Source organism: Cyprinus carpio, chromosome B16 (genome assembly GCF_018340385.1).
Source record: "Cyprinus carpio isolate SPL01 chromosome B16, ASM1834038v1, whole genome shotgun sequence".
Lineage (NCBI taxonomy): Eukaryota > Metazoa > Chordata > Actinopteri > Cypriniformes > Cyprinidae > Cyprinus > Cyprinus carpio.
Genome location: NC_056612.1, coordinates 13,658,917 through 13,683,976, shown reverse-complemented (window position 1 = coordinate 13,683,976; position 25,060 = coordinate 13,658,917). Strand labels below are relative to the sequence as shown.

The window sequence follows — 25,060 nt, the reverse complement described above, 5'->3', positions numbered from 1 at the left end:
TGGTTGCTTCATTTCCCTTAACTGAGCAAAAACATCCCAGAACTGTGCCAGTGGGCTCTCACAGTGTCACAACTATATTTCAAAAGGCTCCTGTGAACATGGATAAGAACGAGATGTGGAGGATGTGGTTTATGTCCAAATCTCTTTGCACCATCCTGTGCTGTCCTTAACTCAATATATTTACACGCACACACACACACACACACACACACACACACACACACACACACACACACACACACACACACACACATGTTCTTGCCCATGTCATAAGCAATGTCCCATCTCCTGTTTGTTTGCTATGGGTGTGTGCGGGTTATTTTGCTGGTGTGTAGTCAAGTGTCAATCTCAGGAACATTAAAAATGCAGAGAACACTCATTAAAAGACTGATAGACAGTGATACTAGTGTGAAGGACAAATCTCTTTCACTGATTTAAATCACTTTGGACTGCCCCAAATCTATTGTTTTAGTCTGTGGGATATTTACATATTAGTTTATCTGCCTTAACCTACCATTGAACCTGACCAGCACTAAAATGGATTATAACCAAGAGCAGGGGGCTTTCAAACTAGGCTCCAGGGACTTTCAGGCGACCTCAAGTGGGTGGAAACATAAGAAAAAAAAAATATTTGTGATCTATTTTTAGGGGTATCAAATTGAATGTGTTAACTTGAGATATGCAGTATGTTTAATGCAATCATTTTTCACATTTAATGAGTTCAATAGCCTATTACTGATTCAGAAGGCTGAATGAAAAAATTCTTTTCTCACACAGTATAAATGGGTCTTTATATATGGTGTGTAGAATTGTTTTATCTGTATTAACTGCAAACCCTTCAAATGTGTTCAATATCTGAACTGCATTATCTGAAATGGTTTGTTTCTCTCTTTCTGCAGCGGCTCACATTGGCGTGGGCATCAGCGGACAGGAGGGGATCCAGGCTGTGCTGGCATCAGATTACTCTTTTTCCCAGTTTCGCTTCCTGCAGCGTCTTTTGCTGGTGCACGGACGCTGGTCCTATCTGCGCATGTGCCGTTTTCTCTGTTACTTCTTCTACAAGAACTTTGCCTTCACTATGGTGCACTTCTGGTTCGGATTCTTCTGTGGATTCTCAGCGCAGGTAGGATTTATTCTGAGTCTCATAAAAGTGTCTCATGCATGAGGAGATGTCATAACCTTGGATGTGTTTACTCTTTCATTTAGACTGTCTATGACCAGTACTTCATCACTCTTTACAATATCGTATACACATCCCTGCCTGTGTTGGCCATGGGCATCTTCGATCAGGTAAGAAAAAGCAAACATACACCTAATGCTGAATCATTTTTGTTTACCTTTTATAAGAAACTTACTCTTACCTCAATCTTCTTCTGTCTCAGGATGTTCCTGAACAGAGGAGTCTGGAGTATCCAAAGCTGTATGAGCCGGGTCAGCTAAACTTGCTGTTTAACAAGCGCGAGTTCTTCATCTGCATCGCACAGGGAATCTACACGTCTGTGGTTCTCTTCTTCATTCCCTACGGCGTTCTCTCTCACGCCACACAGAGCAATGGAGTCCCGCTGGCAGACTATCAAACTTTTGCTGTAACAACAGCAACGGCCCTTGTCATCGTTGTCAGCGTCCAAGTGAGTCCAGCATTAGCACTTAAGTAGTGCTTGTTGATTTATATGTACGGTTTGCAGTTTATTTTTTAGTTTAAGGTTTTATATAATAGAAGCAAGGAATTTTAGAACGGTTTTGAATAGCCCAAGCTTTTTGCTATTTGTTTCTAGATTGCTCTGGACACAGGTTATTGGACGGCTATAAATCACTTCTTTATTTGGGGATCTTTGGGTACCTACTTCACTATCCTCTTCGCTATGCACTCCAGCATTCTGTTCAATATCTTCCCCAAACAGTTCCATTTCCTTGGTGAGTCAGCACTTTGGCCTAAATGTGTGGCTGCCATCTTAAACAGAAACCCACAGCTGATAACGTCTATACAGTATGTGTCACAAGCACAACTTATCAGCTATAACATCTGCAAATGCAGACAGCATTACTCTATATTCAGGTTTTGAAATTATAAAATAATAAATAATGTTTATGTATAGACTACCATTGAATATTTGGGGTCAGGAAGATTTTTTTTGTTGTTGTTGTTGTTGGAAGAAATCCTGTTCTTTTGTTCAGCATTAAATTGATCAAAATTGACAGTGACGACTTAAAATATATATTTCAAATAAATGCTGTTTGAACTTTCTATTTATCAGAGAATCCTAAAAAAATCATGGTTTCCACAAAAATAAATATTTATTAGCACAACTGTTCTCAACATTGTTAATAATAATTAAAAGCTGTTTCTTGAGCACTAAATGAGCATATTAAAATGATTTCTGAATGATCATGTGACACTCAAGAGTAATGGCTGCTGAAAATTCAGCATTGTCAACACAAGAATAAATAACATTTTAAAATAAATTAAAATAGACAAAAAAAATTTTTTTCAAAATTGCAATAATATTTCACAATATTATTGTTTTTTATCTGTATTTTTGATTGAGCACAAACGGTTTCTTACAAAACTATTAAAAATCTTACTGACCTCAAACTTTTAAATGGTATTGTACGTCAAATTCCTTTGACAACCATGTAGGCTACACACTAAATGAATAGGTCATCTAAAAAATGAATACATAAATTTGTTACTATTATTTAACCTAAATTAAATAATGAAAATATAATGAATAGTAAATATATATATAAAAAAAATCTTTAAAATAAGTTTTAAATTGTGTAATTTTAAATTAGATCTTGTTTGTATTTTATCTTGATCCAAATATGTTACATTAAATTGTGTATGAATATGTGTGGCTTATTTTTTGTTTTGTGTGAATCCCATGTGTTAATTAACCACAGGAAGTGCTCATAACACACTCGGACAGCCAGTGGTGTGGTTAACTATTGCTCTTGCTACCGTCATCTGCATTGCTCCAGTCCTTGCTTTCCGCTTTCTCAAACTGGACCTTAAACCTCAGCTCTCAGATACTGTGAGTATGAGTGTGACCATAGTTTGTCTGTCCTAAATCGCACGCCATTTTTGAATTTGTTAATATCCATGTTCACCCAAGCAAACATTCACTATAACACAGTAAAGACAAGACTTAAAAAACACTTATTATGATTAAAAGTTCTCCCTTTTTTGTGATCATTAAATGAATTATGAATTTTAATAAGTGTGTTGCATGTTTTTAATGTTAGTTATTAATATTAACACATATATATATATATATATATATATATATATATTTATATATACTGTATATATATATATATATATATATATATATATATATATATATATATATATATATATATATATATATATATATATATATAATAAATTAATTTAAATGGTCTCAAGCACTGCTCATTGAAATTGTGTTTCTGATTGTTGGATAGTTATGGTTGGTTGATTACTGCACACTCTGATTCATACCATAGATCATATTTGTTTCGCATCAGTAGGTTTAACACATTTGTTAGTTTCTGGTTATCCCCTCACACTCATCCCCGCCCTTTATTGTTTTCTCACTGTCTTTCTGCAGGTGCGCCACACTCAACTTGTGCTGCAGAAAAAGCGGAAGCCTGGTGGTCGTGCTGGTCGTGGAGTGGGCGGTGCTGGTGTAGCCAGTGGCAGTACTCTTGGCCGCTTGGGACGAGGTGGATCTCGACGCTCTGGTTATGCGTTTGCGCATCAGGAGGGCTTCGGCGAGCTGATCACATCGGGAAAAAATATGCGCCTGAGCTCGCTTGCTCTCGCCACATTCGCTTCTCGCCACAGCAGCAGTTGGATCGATACCCTTCGCAGAAAAAAACACGCAAACAGCCCTGGTGCGCAAAACACCCCGCCCACTGGAGAAAACAGCACCACCTCCCCTCAAGCTCCACCCCTTTCCACGTCTTCCTCAGCAGCAGGCGAGGCAGAGCAACAAAGTAATGAACCTGTCCTCGCTCACAGCCCTGATGAAATTGCTCTCAGTGCTATTAGGTGTACAGTAAGAGAGGTCGGAGAATGTAGTACAGCAACTGTGCAGGTAAATATACATCTGAAAACAAGTTCAAGCACAAATTACATGCAGATACATCACACATGCAAGTCAACATGCACAAGTATAGTTTGTTATTCAACACTGGACAGAGCGTTGATTCTGTAGGAGCACACAAACTAATTTTGTGGATTGACAAAAAAATTAAATTTCCCCCAAGGAGAAAACGGCAGGAAGCAGAACTATTAAAAACACTTTCATTTCTCTCTTTTGTACATAGTAGTGGTCTCAGCTCAAAACCGTTCTAATTAGGAAAACCCTATTATTCTTTTTTTTTGTGATGTATACATTACTGTTTTTTTAAGAAATTAAAACTTATATTCACCAAAAGCATTACATTGATAAAAAGTGACATAAAAGACATTTATAAGACATTTCAGTTTACTTTCATTTGTCAAAGAATACTGAAAGAAATGTATAAGTTATAAAAAGCATTAAGTAGCACAAATCTGTTATCAAATTTGATAATAAGAAATATTTCTTGACCAGCAAATCAGCCTATTAGAATGATTTCTGAAGGATCGGCTACTGAAAATTCAGCTTTGCCATCACAGGAATAAATTACATTTTAAAATATATTAAAATAGAAAAAGTTATTTTAAATAGTTTTAATATTTCACAGTACACTGTCTTCACTTTTTTTTATGAATTGAATGAATCATTTTTTATATAGATATTAATACACAGTATACACATCAATAACTTTATTAATGCAGTGGTTGCATTTCAATGGTTATGTAAATGTTTAAAATCTGAAAGCTTAGCTGTTTTGGATTTCCCACTTCTTTTTCCCTCTTTACTGATTTGCATATATTTCAGTGCCTGTTCTTTGGACATAGATCTCACACAGAGCTGAAATCTAAAAATGTAAAGCAAAACTATTGGTTCAGACAGCAGCTGTTGTTGACACACTGTTCAACAGAAAAGGTTTAGCTGTGGTTGCAATGCGGGGATTAAGGGCAAACTGAATTTACTGATTGATTTCTGAAATAGTACACAACGCTATTCAACACTATGCAAACTGGCATACTTCCTAAAGTCCATGTTCTCCCCAAAAACTTGACTTGAAAATAACATTTTTGATTAATATTTTAGGAAAAATTGTATTAAAAGCAATCTTTTTCTGTAGAATTTTAGTAATTAGCTTCAGTTCATTAACTATTATAGTAATGCAATAATCCAGTTCACCCAAAATAAAAAATAAATAAACAAATCAAGTCATCAGTTACTCACCCTTGTGTCATTCCAAACTTGTATGACTTTCTTCCTTCTGTTTATGTATTTATTTTTACAATAAAAGTCAATGGTAACCAAACAAATAAAGTCATTTTGGGTTTGTAACAATACGAGGGTGAGTAAATGATGTCTGATTTTGTCATTTACTCTAGTGCAGATACTTCTAAGACCTTTCATTCTTTCTTCTAGGAAGCACCGTTTGTGTGGAAGGGAACCGGAGCTCGTATCAGTGGTGCCAGCAGTCCTGGTCCACCTCCCATTGCAGAAGAAACTTCCATTGGCGAGTGATGGATAGATGGACCAACTGGAATCCTTCCTGTGAACACTCACACCTTCTGACGTGTGCTCATGTTTCTGTCTGAGGACATGGGCAGTGAAGACAGCGCCCCAGACAGTTTGGGAGTAAACACATGCTTGAATTAAAACACATGGAAATGGATGCAGATTTAACTTGTGCGTACAGACAGCAAAAGACCATACATTTCCTGTATTATGCTCATTTCTCAGATTTCCTGTCAGCGAGAAGGACAAATCTGCTGTTATTTGAGCTGTTTATGACTGAGTTTTCCATTCTAGCCAAGTTATCAGACAACAAACCACTAAAAAACATTGCCAAGGCTGATATTACAACACACCTGACTATCCAAATAGGTTAATTGTTCTCATATGCTAAATGACATTTTACGTTAAATTAGATTCATTCATTTTTATCTTAAAAATCCAAAATTTATACATTAAAGCATTTCTGTCTCATATTTTACTATAAATATATCAATGCATAACACGATATATTAATACACTGCACATGTAACAGTTGTACAGATATTACCGATAACTAAATGACCTGAAGTATCAGCCTCAGCTATATCAGGTTTTATGTTTTTGTATTCAAATTGGGTAGTTCTGAATCTTTTCTTGTTCATTTGAAATCTCAGTCAGATCAAGGATTGTCTGTGTGTCTATATATTAAGAGTGGTTTATCTTTTCTTCTGTTTTTTAATCTTTTAATTACTTTCTTGTGGTCTCATACTGTTTTGACCTTTTTGTCAGCATATTGTTTTGCTGAGTCAAGTACTTCAGCTTTTTGTCTGTTTGTTGCTCGGAGGTTAAGGATGCTACTTGAGTTCAAGCAAGTGAACTTTGTGTACTGTTAGAGAAGGCTATAGATGTTCTGTTTTTCCCCACTGCTGAGAATAGCACTAAGATGTATGTGGTTCTGTGATAAAACACTATAGTTCTCAGTGAGAACGTGATTCTGCTGGATGAACCCGTTCTTCCTCTTTCATTTCTTTGCACCATATTGGTGCTGCAACCCTGACTGCTTGGACATGAATTGGACATAAAGTCCAATTCAACCTCAAACTCTTGAGGGTTTAGGCATTTGCATTGATCCAGTGAACTGTAACAAATGTTTAGGTAAATGGGCTTATAAGAATGTAAACACAGTGATGTGTGTTATTGTGAATGGGTGTGACAAACCAAGAAACTCGATAAAGATGTGTGAGAAGTTACTGCGCACCATACTTGTCCTGTTTCCTGTTAAAGTTAGGCCTAGCTCTCATAATGTTAAATAGGTAACAATTATATGCCTTAAAAGCTAACTTTGTGTGAGTGTTTTTTTTGTTTTTTTTTTTTAAATGTGTATCTCTTTCCATCCACATGTAACGGAGGCCAGCGAGTAGGTGCTGTGCAGATAAACCTCACTCCCATGATCTCAAGATACACACTTGCGACTGACGCTAGTGGCTGCAGTCATTTAGCCTCCTTGTTAGTGCGTCTGCCTCCCATGCCGGAGACCCGGTTTCGAGGCCCACTCGGAGCGAGTGCGAGGTGTGACCGTGAGGACCCGGGAGAGAGGGGTTACATTGGTGCCGTGACCCGGATGGGAGTGAGGTTTAGGGGGGTGAGTGTAACGGAGGCCAGCGAGTAGGTGCTGTGCAGGTAAAAACCTCACTCCCCTGATCTCAAGAGACGCACTAGCAACTGACGCTAGTGGCTGCAGTCATTTAGCCTCCTTGTTAGTGCGTCCGCCTCCCATGCCAGAGACCCAGGTTCGAGGTCCACTCGGAGCAAGTACAAGGTGCGGCAGCGAGGACCCGGGAGAGAGGGGTTACACACACATAAAAGCATTTACATATATTGAAGTAAGAAGTTAAGGTCATATTATGGATAGTTTGTTTCAGTGTCTGTTAGCCAAATCCACCTGATCTGTGAAGCAAACAGTGTGACCCTACTGTTGTGAATGGGTCTAGTGAAAAATTAAAAAATAGATATGATTAAATAATTTTAATCAAGTAAAAAAAAAAACTGATCAAGGCTGTGTGTCTAACTAGCTTTGAATAAATAATTTATAAAGGAATAGTTCATCCCAAAATTATATTTGTCATAATTTGCTCACCATCATGATTTGTTAGAAACAAAAAGGAGACATTCTGAATGTTATTTTGACTCTTTTCCATGCAGAATGGGGACCGAAGCACCCTAAAAATGGACCATATGATACTTTTCTCACAAGTTAAATAGTGATGCCCAATTTTTGAATGATTCGTTCTTTTGAGTCGGATCTTTTCAATGAATCAGTTCATACGGTTAAGAAGACGTTTAAATGATTCACTCACGAATTGAACTGATCCGGTTCTAGAGTTCAACTCACTGATTTAGTGATTTAGTCGAAGCCATAAAAAGTGTAATTAATAGCGACCACAGAAATGTATGGACTTTTATCGCACTTTACGTGTTTTTGTGAAGCTTTAAAGCTTGAATTTCTACTTTTGTTTTCCACGGATGACAGACAGTCAACATTAGGGTGGGTAAATGAGACTATTCATTTTGGGAACTATTTCTAATTATTAAAAAAACGTATTTATAAAAGCCATTTCTAATCCTATTGCCAGCAGCAGACCTGGTCTATTCTGGCGATCCTCGGTGATAGCAGGTCTTGGGTCACGTAGTAATGTTTTATAAAACTGACCGCAAACAGAATTAGTTTGTTCTCGGTCTTTGCCTTGTCAAATAGGAACTTGTTTGTCTTTGTGGTTCATCAGTGTCGCAAGAGCGGATTTGTTAAAGTAACAGATAGTAGCCTATAATGTGCGGGGAGGAGAGGAAGGGGCTGCAGTCTTCTGTCTCCCTCAGAAACAAACGAGCTCCGGATCGAAATCTAGTCGCAACTGATAATATTATTATTTTGTCAAACGAATAGCTAACGCTTTGTCCTAGATCTGTACCATGATTCAAGTAATAGGTGTAATGCAACAGTTACTTTTAAATTTTAAGGTTTTTTTAATTTAATTTGTTAATCTTTCTGAAATGTAGATGTGAGCAAAATGTAAATTTTCATCTCGTTAAACTTGCTGAAATGGTTGACATTATGACCCGTTATACCCATATTGTACATTTTGGTCGGTGAATTTTTTTTTTATTTTTTATTTTTTTTTTTAAAGTGAAATCTCATTTATAATGTGGACGCGATCTACACTCAAGTTTCTCCTCGGTGTGTTAGCTGCGATTAAAGTTCAGCCTGCCCCAGAAGAGCTGTGTCCTCGACAAGGTAATTAACCATTTCATTTCAAAACACAACCGAGAATTATTCACTTGGATGAATTTGTGTGATTAACCTAAATCAGTTAATCTTGACCTGTATGGTATATTCTGACTTTAAGATCTATAATTATATCTCTTTCATGGTGTTGTTAGGATGTAGTCAGAGTGATTCATCTCTGACTTAGTGGTTAATGGTTAATGATAAGCGCTCGTGGTTAAGAATAGCCCACTATTAGTAGAAATTCCTTTAGTATTTTAACAACTTTTATCACGGCAACTTTTCTTTGGTACAAGAAAAAGGTCACATTTAAACCATCTTGGAAACTTTTTACCTCACATTAATTGATTATTTTTTTGTTCTGCTTTAATCCTAAAATATGGGAGGGGAAAAAGACAAAAAAACAAACAAACAAACATTAAAATAATATGAATGATCATGTTTTAAATATTTTGAATCCAAAAAGAGTAAAAAAAAAATAATATAAACGATTCCTTGTCATTGATTGAAAATGATTATTAGTCTTTTCAAACTCTTTACTATATAAAAAATAGCATTGTGGCAAAAAAAAAGTATGAGCATATAAAGATGTGATGTGTGGATAGAAATGAATGTAAATTTCAATTTTATTTTGCATCATTTGCAATCAAGTTATAATTGCAATAAAAATGTGTTTTTAACATGGTTAAAAAAACAAAGGAGACCTTTTTAAGTACAAAAATGTTAACATTTAATTCCCACAAAAAATAAAAAATAAAAAAAATTCTCAAACAAAATATTTCAATTAAGATGTGTTGGAAATGACTGTAACATTCAGAAAAAATGTGTATGTCTGTTGGCATTGCTAGTGGACAAATTAAATTATTGTTGTTATTATTATTATTATTATTATTATTATTATTATTATTATTATTATTATTATTATTGCTAGTTTTCCTCAAAATTAATAAAAACAACTCAGAATATGACGCAAACTTGCAATAATTGAATATGTTAAATAATACAAATATCCTTTATGTATTTAATCCCATTTTACTAACCAGTGTCTTTGCTGCTGATCTTCGATGATCCAATTCAACCATACTAATAAGCAAAAATTACTCAAGATAAACATTTGTTCTTTTTTTTTTATTGCTGAAGAGTGTTGAACTTTCTTCTTCTGAATTCTACTCTACAGACGTAAATTTCCATTTCTTTAGCCTGAGGATTTTGGTAAAGGGCTTTTACATTTGCCAAAAAATAGAACTTTTTATATTAAAATCAAACAAGCAATCCCTGCCCAGATTTAAAAAGTAACGCGAAAGTAACGTAACGCATTACTTTCCATAAAAAGTAACCAAGTAACGTAATTAGTTACTTTTTTAAGGAGTAACACAAAATTGTAATGCATTACTTTTAAAACCAACTTTCCCCAACACTGTCCAAAAGTGTGCATAAATGAAGTTAACACTCACATGTGATACACATAGAAAGTCATCTATGAATATGATGAGGATTTCCCTGGTTATGTTGTAGCAGATGTTTGCGTATGACACATAAAAATTAGGCATAGTGTGGATTTTATAGGCTTTCAATACTACTTTATTGTTTCACAGTGCCATGAACTTGGAGAAAAAAAAGTTTACCATTTTCTTTTACATACAGTGATTCCCTTTTGACCGTTTATATTCATTATGCTGTTGTATTGCTTTTAAATCATATCCACTGGTTCAGCATACTTACAATGACAGAAAGAAAGAGTGATTGTGGGGAAGAATCTGGGGTATTTTAATAAAAGGAAGTGAAAGTAAAAGTACCACTTTGTTGCATAATTTTGTTCCATATTTAACCGACGCAATGAACTGTGGGTATAATGTACTGTAGAGACCAGTATATACGAGACATAAACAAAAACAAATAAAAACTGTTTTGAAACTTCTTCAGAGCCCCTTCCTGGAGTTTTGGTCTTGAAGTTAGGAAGCAATGTTGTGTTTGGCTGCAGAGGCTATATCACTGTGGACGGTGTGCCGTTGGCTTCGGCCAGTGTCATGAATAAAAAATACAGCAAGCAGAGAGAAGACATCACAGTCAGCTGGACATCCCAGAAAGGTTATGCTAATGCTACACAGCTAACCAGTATGAAGGGAAATGCTGCAACTGGGACATACCAAAAGACTAATTCTGCTATGCATACCAAAGCTATAGGGGACACAACGATCACCGTTAAACCACCTGTATCCATAAGAAAGGAACAAAACACTTCTAGACGTGTTTTGCGTGCTGTCACTCAAACTACTGGACAGGAGGAAGAGGTCTTTGGTATCACCATGGGGACAGATTTTGAGCAAGATGATTATGAGGACTATGATTATGAAGAGGAACGGTCCAGGGTGACAAGAGGCATCAAAAAGCGAACACGCTGGACTCTCAATGGACGACAAGTTCATGCTGGAGTGGAAAGGGGAGGGATTTTAAGACGTCCTCATCTCAGCTTGGCAGATGCTGGAAATTACAGCTGCTACAGAGGAGAGAGACTCATTTCCACAGTCAGAATCAGCGTAGGGGGTGAGGACCTTCTTTCACACTCATATTGATAAGTGGTTTACAGATACAAATAGAAGAAATTCACATCCTTGTGCTATTTTCACAGTGCCCCCAGAGAGTCCAACTGTCTACTGCTACAGGAAGTTTCACACAAGTAAAGTCCGCTGTGATTGGACATCCAAAAATCCAGTTACCCCACGGCCACTGTGTTACCTACTTCTTATTAGAGGGTGAGTTTGCATATGTGTAAGGCAGAATTCGTTCATTTAGTAGCAATCAGCACTTTATGAATAAATGGTTCACTGACTCATGCCATTTTCAAACTGGTATGCTTGTATTTACCTATATTTATATTAAATGTGAATTTAATGTAAAAAAGAAAAACTATGAATTGAATACAATAATTAACTTATTATTTTATTATTTATATACAAAGTATTATATACATTAAAATAAATGGTTTTTTTTTTTAGATTATAAAATGTGTATATGGAAAATATTTGTATATTTAAAAAACATATAATTAAAATTCTAAAATAAAATATTTTTATATTATTAAATATTTTAAAATAAGATTTCTATTTTATAAACAGGTTTAATTATTTTTTTCTATATTTAATGCATTTTGAAGGAATTTATCACTTTAGGCCTTTTCTAGGCCTAAACTTTAAAATGTTACAGTGAAACCTAAAAAATGAAAATTCTTTAGAAGCCATATGAAACTATGTGTGAGGAAAAGGCACCAATTTAACAATTTATGTATTAATAATCATCCCCATCCTTAAATATATACATATATAATTTTACTACAATATGGTGATAGGACAATATAGCTTATTGTAGTAAAATGTAATTATTTAAATACATGTATTATTTATTTATAAAATAAATATTTGTAGATTTCTAAAGCTTAATTGACTGAATTATTTTTGGTTTCCTTTAAATAACTGATCTCTCCTGTGCACTTTTCTTCCCTCTCTGCAAAGATTGTTTGGCAACGCCACTCAAATTCCTTGTTCATTCTCCCGCTCCCGCTGTTGGTGTGCTTTTCACGTGGAGGAGGGTGACAGAGCTCTCCATGCAGCAAAAATGTGCGTGTCTAATACAGCAGGCAGTGCCATGAGCCCTTACCTCCGCTTCAAGCTGCACGACATCAGTGAGTGCTTGTGTATTACTGTCCTGTGGGATGTTGATTATTCACACTTTTAGCACACCAACAATGTGCTTGTGAAACAAAGATCTTTTTCTGTGTAGTTAAGCCAGACCCTCCAACCGACGTGAAGGTGAGAGCAGTTGAGGGCCAGAAGCATATGCTTAAAGTATCCTGGTCTTATCCCAGTTCCTGGAAGCATGGCTTCTATGCCTTGCATTTCCAGCTGAGATACCGACCACAACTCAAAGAGCAGGTAAAGTGGGAAGGCTTATATGTATAATTCTTGAAATAGCACAGCTTGAGTTATGTGTAGAGTCTGTGGCTGTATTTACGTGTGTTTGTATGTGTATTTAGTACCAGTCAGTGCTGATAGATGACAGGATGGACAAAGAAGTGTCCTGGACAATTTATGATGCTCTGCCACACATTCAATATGAAGTGCAGCTCCGGGCCAAGGATGAGTTCGATGGCCTCTGGAGTGACTGGACTGACACAGTCTATGCAGTCACTTGGACAGGTAACAAAATACATGTTATTTTTTTATTTTTTATTTCTTGTTTTAAAAGGATACTCCACCCCAAAATGAAAATTTTGTCATTAATCACTTACCCCCATGTCGTTCCAAACCTGTAAAAGCTTTGTTCGTTTTTGGAACACAATTTAAGATATTTTGGATGAAAACCGGGAGGCCTGTGACTGTCCCATTGACTGCCAAATAAATAACAGTGTCAAGGTCCATAAAAGGTATGAAAGTAGTCCTCAGAATACTGATGCTGTTTTCTTTCAAATCAAAGCTAAATACACGTAGAAACAGCACATCCTTGTGGCGCAGATGATACAGAAGAGCATACACAGCATACAGTGATATGGAGAGACAAAGAGGAGACTGTTGACAAAGGAATTGTTGAATAAAGTCGTTATTTTTGTTTTCTTCGTTTACAAAAAGTGTTCCCGTCACTTCATATAACCCAGATTGCACGTCTGATGGCAGAGGGAGTATTCTGATGATGACTTTCATAGCTTTTATGGGCCTTGACACTGTTATTTACTTGGCAGTCTATGGGACAGTCACAGGCCTCCCGGTTTTCATCCAAAATATCTTAAATTGTGTTCTGAAGACGAACGAAGCTTTTACAGGTTTGGAACGACATGGGGGTAAGTGATTAATGACAAAATTTTCATTTTGGGGTGGAGTATCCCTTTAATCTATCTAAATATCATGCTACTATATAGAAATTAGACCAGTTTTGGTGTATTTTTAAGTATTTTGTGTATTTGGCACATACTGTACATGTATTGTTGGTTTTAAGAGAGCAAAGATCAGTGTTCATCAGATAAGAGGCTCTAAACAGATCATGTTATGTTGATCATGTAGTGCTTTACTGGGAGTCTGTGAGAACATCATTTACACTGTTTGCACTGGGAAAAGCATCTGATTGTCTGTTGGACATTGAGATTTCAGTCAGTTGGGCAAGCTGTGAAAAGGAACAGGGCTTTGCAACAAACATCCAAAATTGCTAGTAGACTAACAGTGGTTGAAATTAAAAACCACACAACTTGCTCAGAAATAGAGACGCATTTAGTTGAAGCCTTTCACAACACATTAAATTTAGTGTTTCAAATTAAAGCACCTAGCATTAGTATTTGTAAATATCAAAGAACACCGATTTCCAATAAGCAATTTCACTTTTTAGTAGTATTTTTCTGTTTTTATTTTGTACAACAATCAACAACATACACAATCACATACCAACACAACCGGCAACACTACATGTGTACATATATTTAACGAAATAATAATAAATCATAAAAACAGACTTCTGCATCGATTCAAACAAATCAAACTGTTTTGAAAATAATTTATGAAAGGTCGCCATAAAATCAAACTCAGAGTCAGACCAATGTTAATTTTGTCTCCTTTTTTTCCAGACACAAGAATTGTAATACATCTATAGCCCTGCACTGTTTTATTAGTAGCTTTTAGGACCAAACAAACAGACGAAATCTATATAATTCATGCAAAATACACTTTTACATCTTTACACAGCTGAGTTAAGGCTGCTCAAAACTCTTTTAAAAGCCAGATTAAATTATGCCTGCTCTGACCAACTTCAGCCCTTATTATTAAAGTGCACAATTATTATTACTGTGTAAATGCATTCATGCCACATCCAAGCAGCATTGACAGTCTCTGTAAAGAAACAATTTGAATTTTCTGAAAATACCTTTTAATCTTACACAGCTTTGCTGTAGAAGAGCAAAACAATAGCTTTAAGGTTGTGACAGCACCCTAAAAAAATTGAACATTGCATTGTTTGTTTGCATTTCTTTGTAGATCCTGAGATGACTACTACATCTGAGAGTATTACTTTGGTGAGTTCATTCGACAAAATATAACACACACACTGACATATCTCTACATGCTTTTTATTGTACCCGTTTAGACATATACACACTGATTAAAATATTTAAAGCTTTATGTTTATTATTCCTTCCATTGTCATCCAGGAGCCTGTTGAGATGTTTCCTGAAGATTCAGAAGGATCTGGAGAAGGCCCTGGTGTAGGTGAGCCTGAACAAGAAAACAGGGGTAACTTGTCTCATTGTTCTCTTTCAGGCACTGTTACTCACACATCTGCTAATTCTATAATGAAAGCAGACAGGAAATGAATGTGGCACCTTACTGGAAAGTCAAAACAGGAAATGGTGAACGTAACATGTTTGGAGTTTAACAATGTGCTGTAATTTCCACACATTTCAGCATTCTGTGACATTTCACCTCTGTCCTCATTTACTCTTTCTTTCTATCAGGTTCAGAGGTAATAGATGGAGCTGATGATATTGAATATGCAACAGTGTGTGTATGTGTCATGTGTTTTTGGGCTGTGTTTTCTTGTAGTCTCCACCATGCTCATAGTCTGTGTACTCAGGTAAAACTCTTTATGTTTTGCATCTTTTAATATCTATTTAGTGATTCCTCAGATCTGAAAATGCCTTTTGTCTTCTAAAAAACTGAAGTTGTTCAAAGTCTGTTTCTTTGCTTTTTTTCCATTCACTCCTCATATTTACCCCCGTTTACTTTGTGTTCTTATAGGAATAGGCTTCATTTCATGTCTAAAATAGGAAAACAGACTTTGCCCTTTGCATTCTTCCTTCATTCCCCTCGACCTGTTCCTGCTCCTGTCCACTCTGAGCAGCTTCCAGAGGAGGGAAAGTCACTGATGTCTCCTCCCAAACACAGCCAGCAAGACTTCCTTCCTGTTCAGCAAGAGGTGCTGGAGGGCATTCATCTGCATAATATTGATTACTTCCTGTCTCCAGGCATAGACAGACATGAGTAAACTGAAGAAATATACTGTGATAGACTAAGAATCACAGACTGGGATTTGTGTTCAGTAACAGTATTGTGAGTGCAAACTCAATTTTGAGTGTTACTGTATAGACAAAGTAATTCATCTTGTCCTACATTATTTTTGACTACTATCAGAACCATTTGTAAATAAAATTTTTAAAGCAATTTCTACAAAATGCCTGCCATCTGTTGACAATGGCAGTCTCAAATGTGAAGCAAAAGCACTTTTATAAATAGCTTTGGATATGAGTGTCTTCTAAAAGCCTTACATGAATGTTAAGATAATCTAATTCAACATAAAAAAAAAATATTTTGACTCATCCCTTGTTTAAAAAAATATAGGAATCGAGATTATGGTGAGTAACTTACAGTGAAAGTGAATGGGACCAATTTTTGGAGGATGTGAAGCTTACAGTTTTACAGTCATACAGTCGTTCCTGAGAGAGCGGAGATAGGACCAAGGTGTAGCCAGTTTTATTTGCAGCAGAGGAAAATCAGTCCCCTTTTGGCTTATATTGAAATCCTCTGCCATTTTTCTTTACAAATCCATATTTTGTACTTTTAATTCATTACTGTTGTTTTGTTTTGTTTTGTTTTGCTCTCTCCTCTCCTCCACTTCTTATTAGAGCTTACGCTATGCCTGCATCCTACGTCATCCGCTGGAACGCCACTCTCTCGTGAACAAGTGTATGACAGTTAGCGGACGCATGAGATTACAGTTTATAAAGTTTAAAATATGGGTATTTTTCTTACACAAATGCTTGGATTCATTTCAGAAGGTCTTTATTAACCTCTCAGAGCCGTGTGAAGTACTTTTTATAATGGATGGATGCACTTTTTGCTTCAAAATCTTGACTACCATTCAATGCCATTATAAAGTTTGGTAGAGCCAGGATATTTTTTTCCGTACTATTGAAACTGGATTTTAATGTGTACGGATTGGCCCCATACACTTCCACTGTAAAACAAATTTTACTTTAAAATTTTAAAGAAAAGTTTAACTTGCTTTGAACCTGGATGTAATTTTTGTGTTTGCAAATATGCCTGCTGATTAAAGCAAATTTACTTACGAAGACTACAAATCACCTGTTGGGAGAAGTTTTGGTGAGCTATATTTTTATTGTGTCTAACAGTTATACTAGTTAACTTCAGGGAGAGTCATTTTATTTGAATATGGCATAGAATAAGGAATATTGTGCAGTGTTTCACAGTTTCTTGTTTGTACAGAGTTTTATATGCTGAACATGTTTCATATTGAATATATGAATATGCTGGATGATATTTTAATTTAAGTTTGTTTGTTCATTGCTCATTTTTGAATATTTATTGCTCTATTGACACTTTATAAGAATAGTGACTTACAAACCCCATAGACATCAAAGGTGACACACTTCAGAGGCCGCTTCAACCACCAAATGAGACATTCTCTGTTTGGTGAAGGCAGCTCCATTGTTTTTACCGCTAAAACATACAAACAATTGGTGAGATCTACACCACTGGACTGCTCGGTCAACGCAGATCATCAACACCCTTACCGGGCAGAGACTAGGAAGTCGCACGTCACTTCCATTCCCTGCATCAGAAAGGGGCAAAAGCGTCCAAGAACACCTGCTGGAAGTGAAATGGGGATGATGCTTAGTAATATACTCAAGCCTAGGTAGCAGCAAAACATTAACCAGCCCCGGGGGAAAGTCCATACAAGAAGAGCTTATTGAAAGAGGAGTCACTGAGATCAAATGGATTAAGTCTTGTGTACTGGGCCACTCATGACCCAGAGTGTTCCTTCCCAGAGACGACGGAGGAGACAGTGAGAACCAGAGCAGGCAATGCGTAGTCATGCTAAAAGCAAACAACTCCACTAACGCTTAGCCAAATCTCTGCCATATGCAGGTCTCGAATTGAGGGGGGATGGCATCCCCCTGGTTAGAAAAACGACAAAAAGCATCCCCTCAGTAAAACCACCATCCCCCCTTACCATCCCCTTTGGATTAATAATGTGTATTATGTCAAGTCAAGTCACCAAAACCAAGTCACCAAAACAGATTGTGTCAAAGCAACTGAACAACATTAATTAGGGAAAATGTGTCAATATGTAAAACTTATCCTGCAAATGAAATGTTAAAATTATCTACTTAAAGGGATACTCCACCCCAAAATGAAAATTTTGTCAATCACTTACCCCCATGTCGTTCCAAAACCATAAAAGCTCAGTTAGTCTTCAGAACACAATTTAAGATATTTTGGATGAAAACTGGAAGGCCTGTGACTGTCCCATAGACTGCCAAGTAAATAACAGTGTCAAGGGCCATAAAAGGTATGAAAGTCGTCTTCAGAATACTCCATCTGCCATCAGACGTGCAATCTGGGTTATATGAAGCTACGGGAACACTTTTTGTAAACAAAAATAACGACTTTATTCAACAATTACTTTGTCAACAGTCTCCTCTGTGTCTCTCCATATCATCCGTGCTACAAGGATGCACTGTTTCTACGTGTATTAAGCTTTGATTGTGGTATGGTGTGTATGCTCTTCTGTATCATCCGCGCCACAAGAATGCACTGTTTTTCTTTCAAATCAAAGCTAAATACAATAAACAGTGCATCCTTGTGGCGTTAATGATACAGAAGAGCATACACAGCAAATGGTGATATGGAGAGACACAGAGCAGACTGTTGACAATGAAATTGTTGAATAAAGTAGTTATTTTTGTTTTCCCAGATTGCAATTCTGATGCCAGATGGAGTATTCTGTCAACGGCTTTCATACCTTTCCTGGACCTTGACACTGTTATTTATTTGGCAGTCTATGGGACAGTCACAGGCCTCCCGGTTTTCATCCAAAATATCTTCAATTGTGTTCCAAAGACAAACTGAGCTTTTATGGGTTTGGAACGACATGGGGGTAAGTGATTAATGACAAAATTTTAATTTTGGGGTGGAGTATCCCTTTAAGATAATTCACGAATAACTGCGATTGGCCTGCGATTTCTTTAAAAAGAAGACAGCAGAAAAGGTATGATTTTTCCTTCATTAGAATTTAAAAACATTCCCTTGACACAATGTGTGCTGTATGTAACTGTGAGGGATTGAGAGATGATAGGAGAGCTGACATTATCGAGTCACGGACTTTGCAAAAACAAAACAAAAACACATCTTGAGAGGTTAAAAGCATTCACTGTGCAATGAGGCCTATTGGAATACAGAACCTTATAATTCAAGTAATGAAAGAAAAAATAGCCATGTAGGAGTTTTTATGTCTTTTATATTCATTGCACAAGCAATGTTCTTTTCTGAATATCAGGTGGCCTACATGCGCGAGCACAAATGTGCGATTCATTTTATACAACAGTGCATAGTAACATGGTGTTTTGTTCCTTGAATGAATTAGTTTTTGAACGAATCAAGTGAGCCAGTGATTCAATAGTCCATTCAGATGTGTGATGTCCTTACATTAATGCACCACTAGATGGCACTCAAGCTTCTTGATTTAGATATATGCATAGGAAGTAAGTGAGAAGAGTAAGAAAGAATGCTGAGCATGTGCATGCATGTTATCTTGCTTGTTCATGATAGTAATTAAAGTTTACTAAGAGAAATACACAGTATTGTGCTTCTTGTCTACATGAAGACATAACAAAATTGGCGACGAGGAAGGTTTTTTTTTTTAACAAGATTTCCTGAGGGTGGTATCAGTAAGTGCAATATTTCCCAGTCCTTTTTTGCCTTGTCCCGGTGAGCCTGCTATACCACTAGTAACATGGCTGAAGATGTTTCAGAACTACATGCTCGTCATCAATGCTACTGGAGATTCCTGGCCAGAAGCCAGAAAACGGGCTTTGCTCCTTCACTGCCTCAGAACTGAAGGCCAGAGACTGTTTTATACATTGCCCAATACCGGTGACAATCTGGCAGATGCTATTAAAGCTTTGGAAGAGCACTTCATTCCAAAAAGAAATGTGGTCATGGAAAGACATGCCTTCAGGAAACGAGTGCAGAGGACAGATGAAACGGTAGTGCAATATATTGCTGCATTAAGACATTTGGCGACTACTTGTGAATTTGCTGACAATCTTGAAGATATGCTGCGTGACCAGCTTGTAGAAAACATTGCTAACTCTCGCATTTGTGAAAGATAATTAGCGGAATCTAAATTGACACTGGAGATTGCAATTACAATTGCCACACAGCTAGAGGCCGCTGATGCTCAGGCAAAATCAATGGCTACAAGCAACCCTGCTCCAGTACATGCTGTACATTCCACTCCTGCTTCTGGACGACAGCGTCCTAAAGCCAAATTCAAAGCACGTACCTCATCAAAACCTCTGCTTCTGCTCTGTCAGCTCGGACATGCTTTCACTGTGGCTCTGCTGGACATCTTGCAAACGCACAGAACTGCCCCGCAGCATCTGCTAAATGTAAGAATTGCAATAAGACTGGACATTTTGCACGAGTCTGTCGTTCTGCTCCTACTCATTCAGTGCATTCAGTTGAATTACCAGAGGTCTGCATTCTCTATCTACCTGGAGCAACTGACCGTTTGATGTGTGATTATAAATGCCACACCTGCTGCCATCCCTGTCTCTCTTCAACTCACAGTGGACTCTGGTTCATCAGTGTCCATCCTGCCAAAACAATTATATGAGCAGCATTTTCACACTGTGCCGTTACATGCTCCTACTGCTCGTTTAGTTACTTACTTACAAGAGCCAATTTCAGTACTAGGATGTTTACCTGCAACGGTATCTAAATATGGCCTTACCTGTCCTGCACACTTCTTCATCGTTGACAATGGCACAGCTTTGCTAGGCAGGGACCTGATTAAGGGACTCCAGCTTCGATTTGATGGAAACACTGTGCTGCCGCCGCCACAATCTGCTTCAGTCTGTGAACTCTCCACTCCTCCATCACAGCGTGCTACATTGGGCTGTGTGAAAAATTTTACACACAAGGTTAACATTTCTGACTCTGTACCTCCTGTCAGACACAAACTGCATTGCTTACCTTTCTCTGTGAGAGATGCTGTTTCTGCAGAACTGCAACGACTCTTGCATGCAGGTGTAATTGAAAGGATTGACTCCTCTCCATGGGTTTCTCCAATTGTTGTGGTCCAAAAGAAAACAGGGGGATCCGCATGTGTGTGGATCTGCGAGGGCCCAACAAGGCAGTTATAGTAGATAGCTACCCATTGCCCCACATGGAGGAGATGATGACATTATTGAAAGGTGCAACTGTATTTTCAACTATTGACTTGGAAAGTGCATACCATCAGGTACCTCTTCATGAAGACAGCCGGGACCTCACTGCATTCATTACACACGAAGGCCTCTTCAGGTTTTGCAAGGTACCTTATGGCTTGGCATCTGCTCCATCTGCATTCCAAAAGATGATGGTTGTCATTCTAAAAGGACTCCAGAACGTTGCAAATTATCTGGATGACATCATCATGTGGGGACGCACGCTACAAGAGCATGATCAAGCACTACAGAATGTGCTGCAACGTCTCAAAGATGCTGGGTTGGTGCTAAATGAGTCTAAATGTCAATTCAGAAAGCAGAGCTTGAAGTTTTTAGGACACATGGTGACGTCACAGGGTATTCAGCTGGATCAGGAACATCTCTCTGCAATAATCGATGCACCTGCACCATTGGATGCTGTTCAGTTGCATTCTCTGCTAGGCCTCCTCTCATGGTACAACAAATTTATTACCAATTCTGCTTCCGTACTGATGCCTCTGCGTGCATGCTTCAGAGATGAGTGGATTTCGCTGGTCTGATGAAGCTCAACAAAGTTTAGCTGATGTAAAAAAGCTACTGGTACACAGTCCTGCACTTGCACTATTTGACCCGGGGCTGCCAGTGGTCATTTCTACTGATGCATCTGCTTACGGACTAGGTGCTGTCTTCGCACAAATATGCACAGATGGTCAAAAACGTACTGTTGCTTTCGCATCCAGAACACTCACCTCAGCTGAACAGAAATATTCCACTGTTGAAAAGGAGGCTCTGGCATGCGTTTGGGCAGTGGAAAGATGGAGGACATACTTGTGGGGCTGCAGATTTACTCTGAGGACTGACCATCAAGCCTTAACGATGCTGCTGACCACAAAAGGGACTGATAGAGCTGCTATGCGCATAGCCCGGTGGGCTGCTCGGTTGCTCTGTTTCAACTATACGGTTGAGTATCGTGCTGGATCTGAAAACCACACTGTAGATTGTTTGTCCCGCTTGCCCCTGCCTCTTACTTCGGATGCTGAGTCGGATACAGAGCCTGAGTTTGTTGCTTTACTGTCCACTGGTCCGACTGCTATATGGAGCACCATATGCAAATGGAGCTATTGAATGCTTCCACAGAGTTCTTAAAAGTACAATTCAATCAGCAATCTTACAATCAGCACCTTGGAAAACAACAGTGACTGACTTCCTGCAGATCTATCGTGCTACACCTCATGCTGTGACAGGCATTTCCCCCTTCGAATTACTTCATGTAAGGAAAATGCGTACCCGCCTTAATGCCCTGAAACCCTCAACTTCTGGTCATGAGCCTAAACAATTGCAGAAGCATGTTTCATCACGTCAGGATGTCATGAAATCTCGGTTTGACCACAAGCATCGTGTGCATCACTTTTCTTTTCGAAAAGGGGATAAAGTGCGAGTTAAAAAAGTCTGCACAGGTACCAAAAGCCCATCCAAAATTCACTCCTCCAGTTGAGGTTAGGAAAAAAGTTGGCCCTTACACCTACCTCTTGGATGATGGAAGGAAGTGGCATGCATCGTGTCTCGCACCCGTGCCGACTAATGCGCTGGATAATGGACTGACCACCAATGCTGAAAACTTGATTCCCTCTCATGTTCCATTGTCTGGAAATTCAGTGTCTTCTGATGCTTGTCCACGGGAGAAACGTCAAAGACGTGAGCCAGGTTGGCTAAAGGACTATGTCTGTTAGTCACAGAAACTGACATGGACTTTTGCAACATACATTACACACACTCACATGGAAATTCAAGTACTGAATAGTAGTTGAGTAGTTTAGTTCATGTTGCTCGTTATTTGTAATGCTCGTTTGCATTCAGTTAATGTGTTTAAGTGTATAATTCATATACATGTGAAATTGTTGATACATTACAGATCTGATGTTCTTTATTTCTGTTTCATGCCAATTGTTAGTTACAGAAAGAATTCATTTAACTAAGAGGGGAATATGTGATGTCCTTACATTAATGCGCCACTAGATGAAACTCAAGCTTCTTGATTTAGATATATGCATAGGAAGTAAGTGAGAAGAGTAAGAAAGAATGCTGAGCATGTGCATGCATGTTATCCTGCTTGTTCATGATAGTAATTAAAGTTTACTAACAGAAATACACAGTATTGTGCTTCTTGTCTACATGAAGACATAACAAGAGGAACTCTTTCCCTGCGTCCCAATGTGCATACTATCCAGCCTATCTGCCCTAAATAGTATTGAAAATTACTAATATCACATAGAATTTAGGGTGGATATTATGCACACTGGGACGCAGGCTTGTTTCGTTTCTAATTGAATCGTTTTGAACGAATCGTTTGATTTGAACGATTCAATAATTCATTTATCAAAACATGGGCTTGATGCCACCTACTGGTGGTTTTATTGTCATCATTATTTATCCATGACAGGCCTAAACCAGGCCAATGTTTCAGCACAAAAGCACATTTAGCAAAATATTGTTTAATATTGACCAAAATCCCTCCATTTCAGGCCCGAGAAGGGGGAAAAAAAGCTTAGAAATAATAGTTAATTTAATAAGGCTAATTTTTCATTAAATAAAAACCTTTTTAAAAATTAGACACATTTTGTAAGCATTATGTAAAATTAGCTACAGGACCCCCATCCCTGAAAAAGTAATTAACCACACCATCCCCCCTGAAATTTTTTAAAAGTTCAAACACTGGCCATATGAGTGTGTAACCCATTCTGCCTCGAAATTAGGTCCCCTCCAAGGTTTATATGACCTTGGACATAAACTGCTTTGACTGACAGACACCTTGGTCTGCACCCAAAGAAGAACACGTCTTGCCAACCTCCACAGGGGGTGGAAATGTAGTCCCCCTTGGCAATTCAGGTATGAGACCACAGTCATGTTGTTCATCTTGACCAAAGGGGCTTTCCCCCTCGGACCGTTGTGCTGCTTGCATTCACACCGTGAACTCTGAAGCGTCCGACAGCTACATCTTTACACGATTGAAACAGCATAAAAATCTCATATCATCAAGACTGAGAAAAGAACACAACGCTGCAGACAACAGATAGCTAAACGCCGTTATCACTGTTTTCCATGTTTGTAGAGTATTTTTACATTGGATTTTTATAAATGCCAGGTAGCCAGTGTTTCGTATGCATCTGGCCAATCAGCATACACTGGTAGTTCCTATTGAACTGTTTTAGACCCTATTCTAAAGTAGGAGATAATTAAGTTCCCCAATTTAGTTCTCCCAAAAGAGTTTCTAGAACCCAGCAAATATGCCCAAAAGTAGGTACTTCTGCCAATAGTTCTAGGAACTATGAAAATGTTCCTCCGGTGCGAAACCCCCTAAATATGTGACAACCACTTAGATGTCTGAGTAGCAGTAACACTGCCAGCACCTCCAATTGATTTATGTGCCAGCAACAATGCACCTCTGTCAAAGTTCCAAAGGTTGGGTGTCCCTGATAGACTGACGAAAACCTCTGCGCATCATCAGAAGTCTGTGGAACAGGTGGCAGTGAGGTGAAATGTTTTGGTTTTTGATCCACCACTGGAATGGCCTCATGTGGAGCAGGCCCAACTGAACCACATGAGATGCTACTGCCATAAGACCCATTAGTCTGCAGCATAAACCTACGTGAACTATACGCCCTGTTCTGAACTGACTCAGACAGGTCTGCAATGACTGAACACATGCAGGAGACAGATGTGCCCACATCGTGCGAGAATCCAAGTTTACATCAAGAAAAGTAAACGTAAATTACTGACGTGGCAACAATACACTCTTCAGCAGGTTTACATATAACCCAGGCTCCTCAAATGTCTGAGTAAGTCTTGATTGCCAAATCCTGTGATTGAGTGTGTGTGTGTGTGTGTGTGTGTGTGTGTGTGTACGTCAGATAACAATGTATGTGGCTACAATATGTCCAGCCAGCTATGTTT

The 25,060-nt window shown here is 37.9% G+C and overlaps 2 protein-coding genes across 3 annotated transcripts in view; both read left to right on the top strand.

Moving 5' to 3' along the window:
- The window catches only part of LOC109106504 (phospholipid-transporting ATPase ID-like), a 35,904-nt gene extending 28,976 nt beyond the window's left edge, over positions 1-6,928 (top strand). For both annotated transcript variants that reach the window (XM_042740873.1, XM_042740872.1), the window contains 7 exons: positions 900-1,123; positions 1,207-1,290; positions 1,383-1,628; positions 1,776-1,914; positions 2,902-3,032; positions 3,591-4,079; positions 5,517-6,928. In XM_042740873.1, the coding sequence (XP_042596807.1) occupies positions 900-1,123; positions 1,207-1,290; positions 1,383-1,628; positions 1,776-1,914; positions 2,902-3,032; positions 3,591-4,079; positions 5,517-5,615 (1,412 nt within the window). In that variant the 3' untranslated portion in view covers positions 5,616-6,928. The remainder of the gene's footprint in view (positions 1-899; positions 1,124-1,206; positions 1,291-1,382; positions 1,629-1,775; positions 1,915-2,901; positions 3,033-3,590; positions 4,080-5,516) is intronic.
- Positions 6,929-8,008: 1,080 nt separating this feature from the next.
- LOC109105904 (interleukin-6 receptor subunit alpha-like) lies at positions 8,009-17,188 on the top strand. Its single transcript, XM_042740874.1, is given in 12 exon segments — positions 8,009-8,133; positions 8,771-8,877; positions 10,792-11,412; positions 11,498-11,621; positions 12,378-12,547; positions 12,646-12,797; positions 12,899-13,061; positions 14,880-14,917; positions 15,053-15,110; positions 15,356-15,401; positions 15,403-15,474; positions 15,639-17,188. Coding segments are annotated over 12 exon segments (1,896 nt in total). The 5' UTR covers positions 8,009-8,035; the 3' UTR covers positions 15,886-17,188.
- The last annotated feature ends 7,872 nt before the right edge of the window (positions 17,189-25,060 follow it).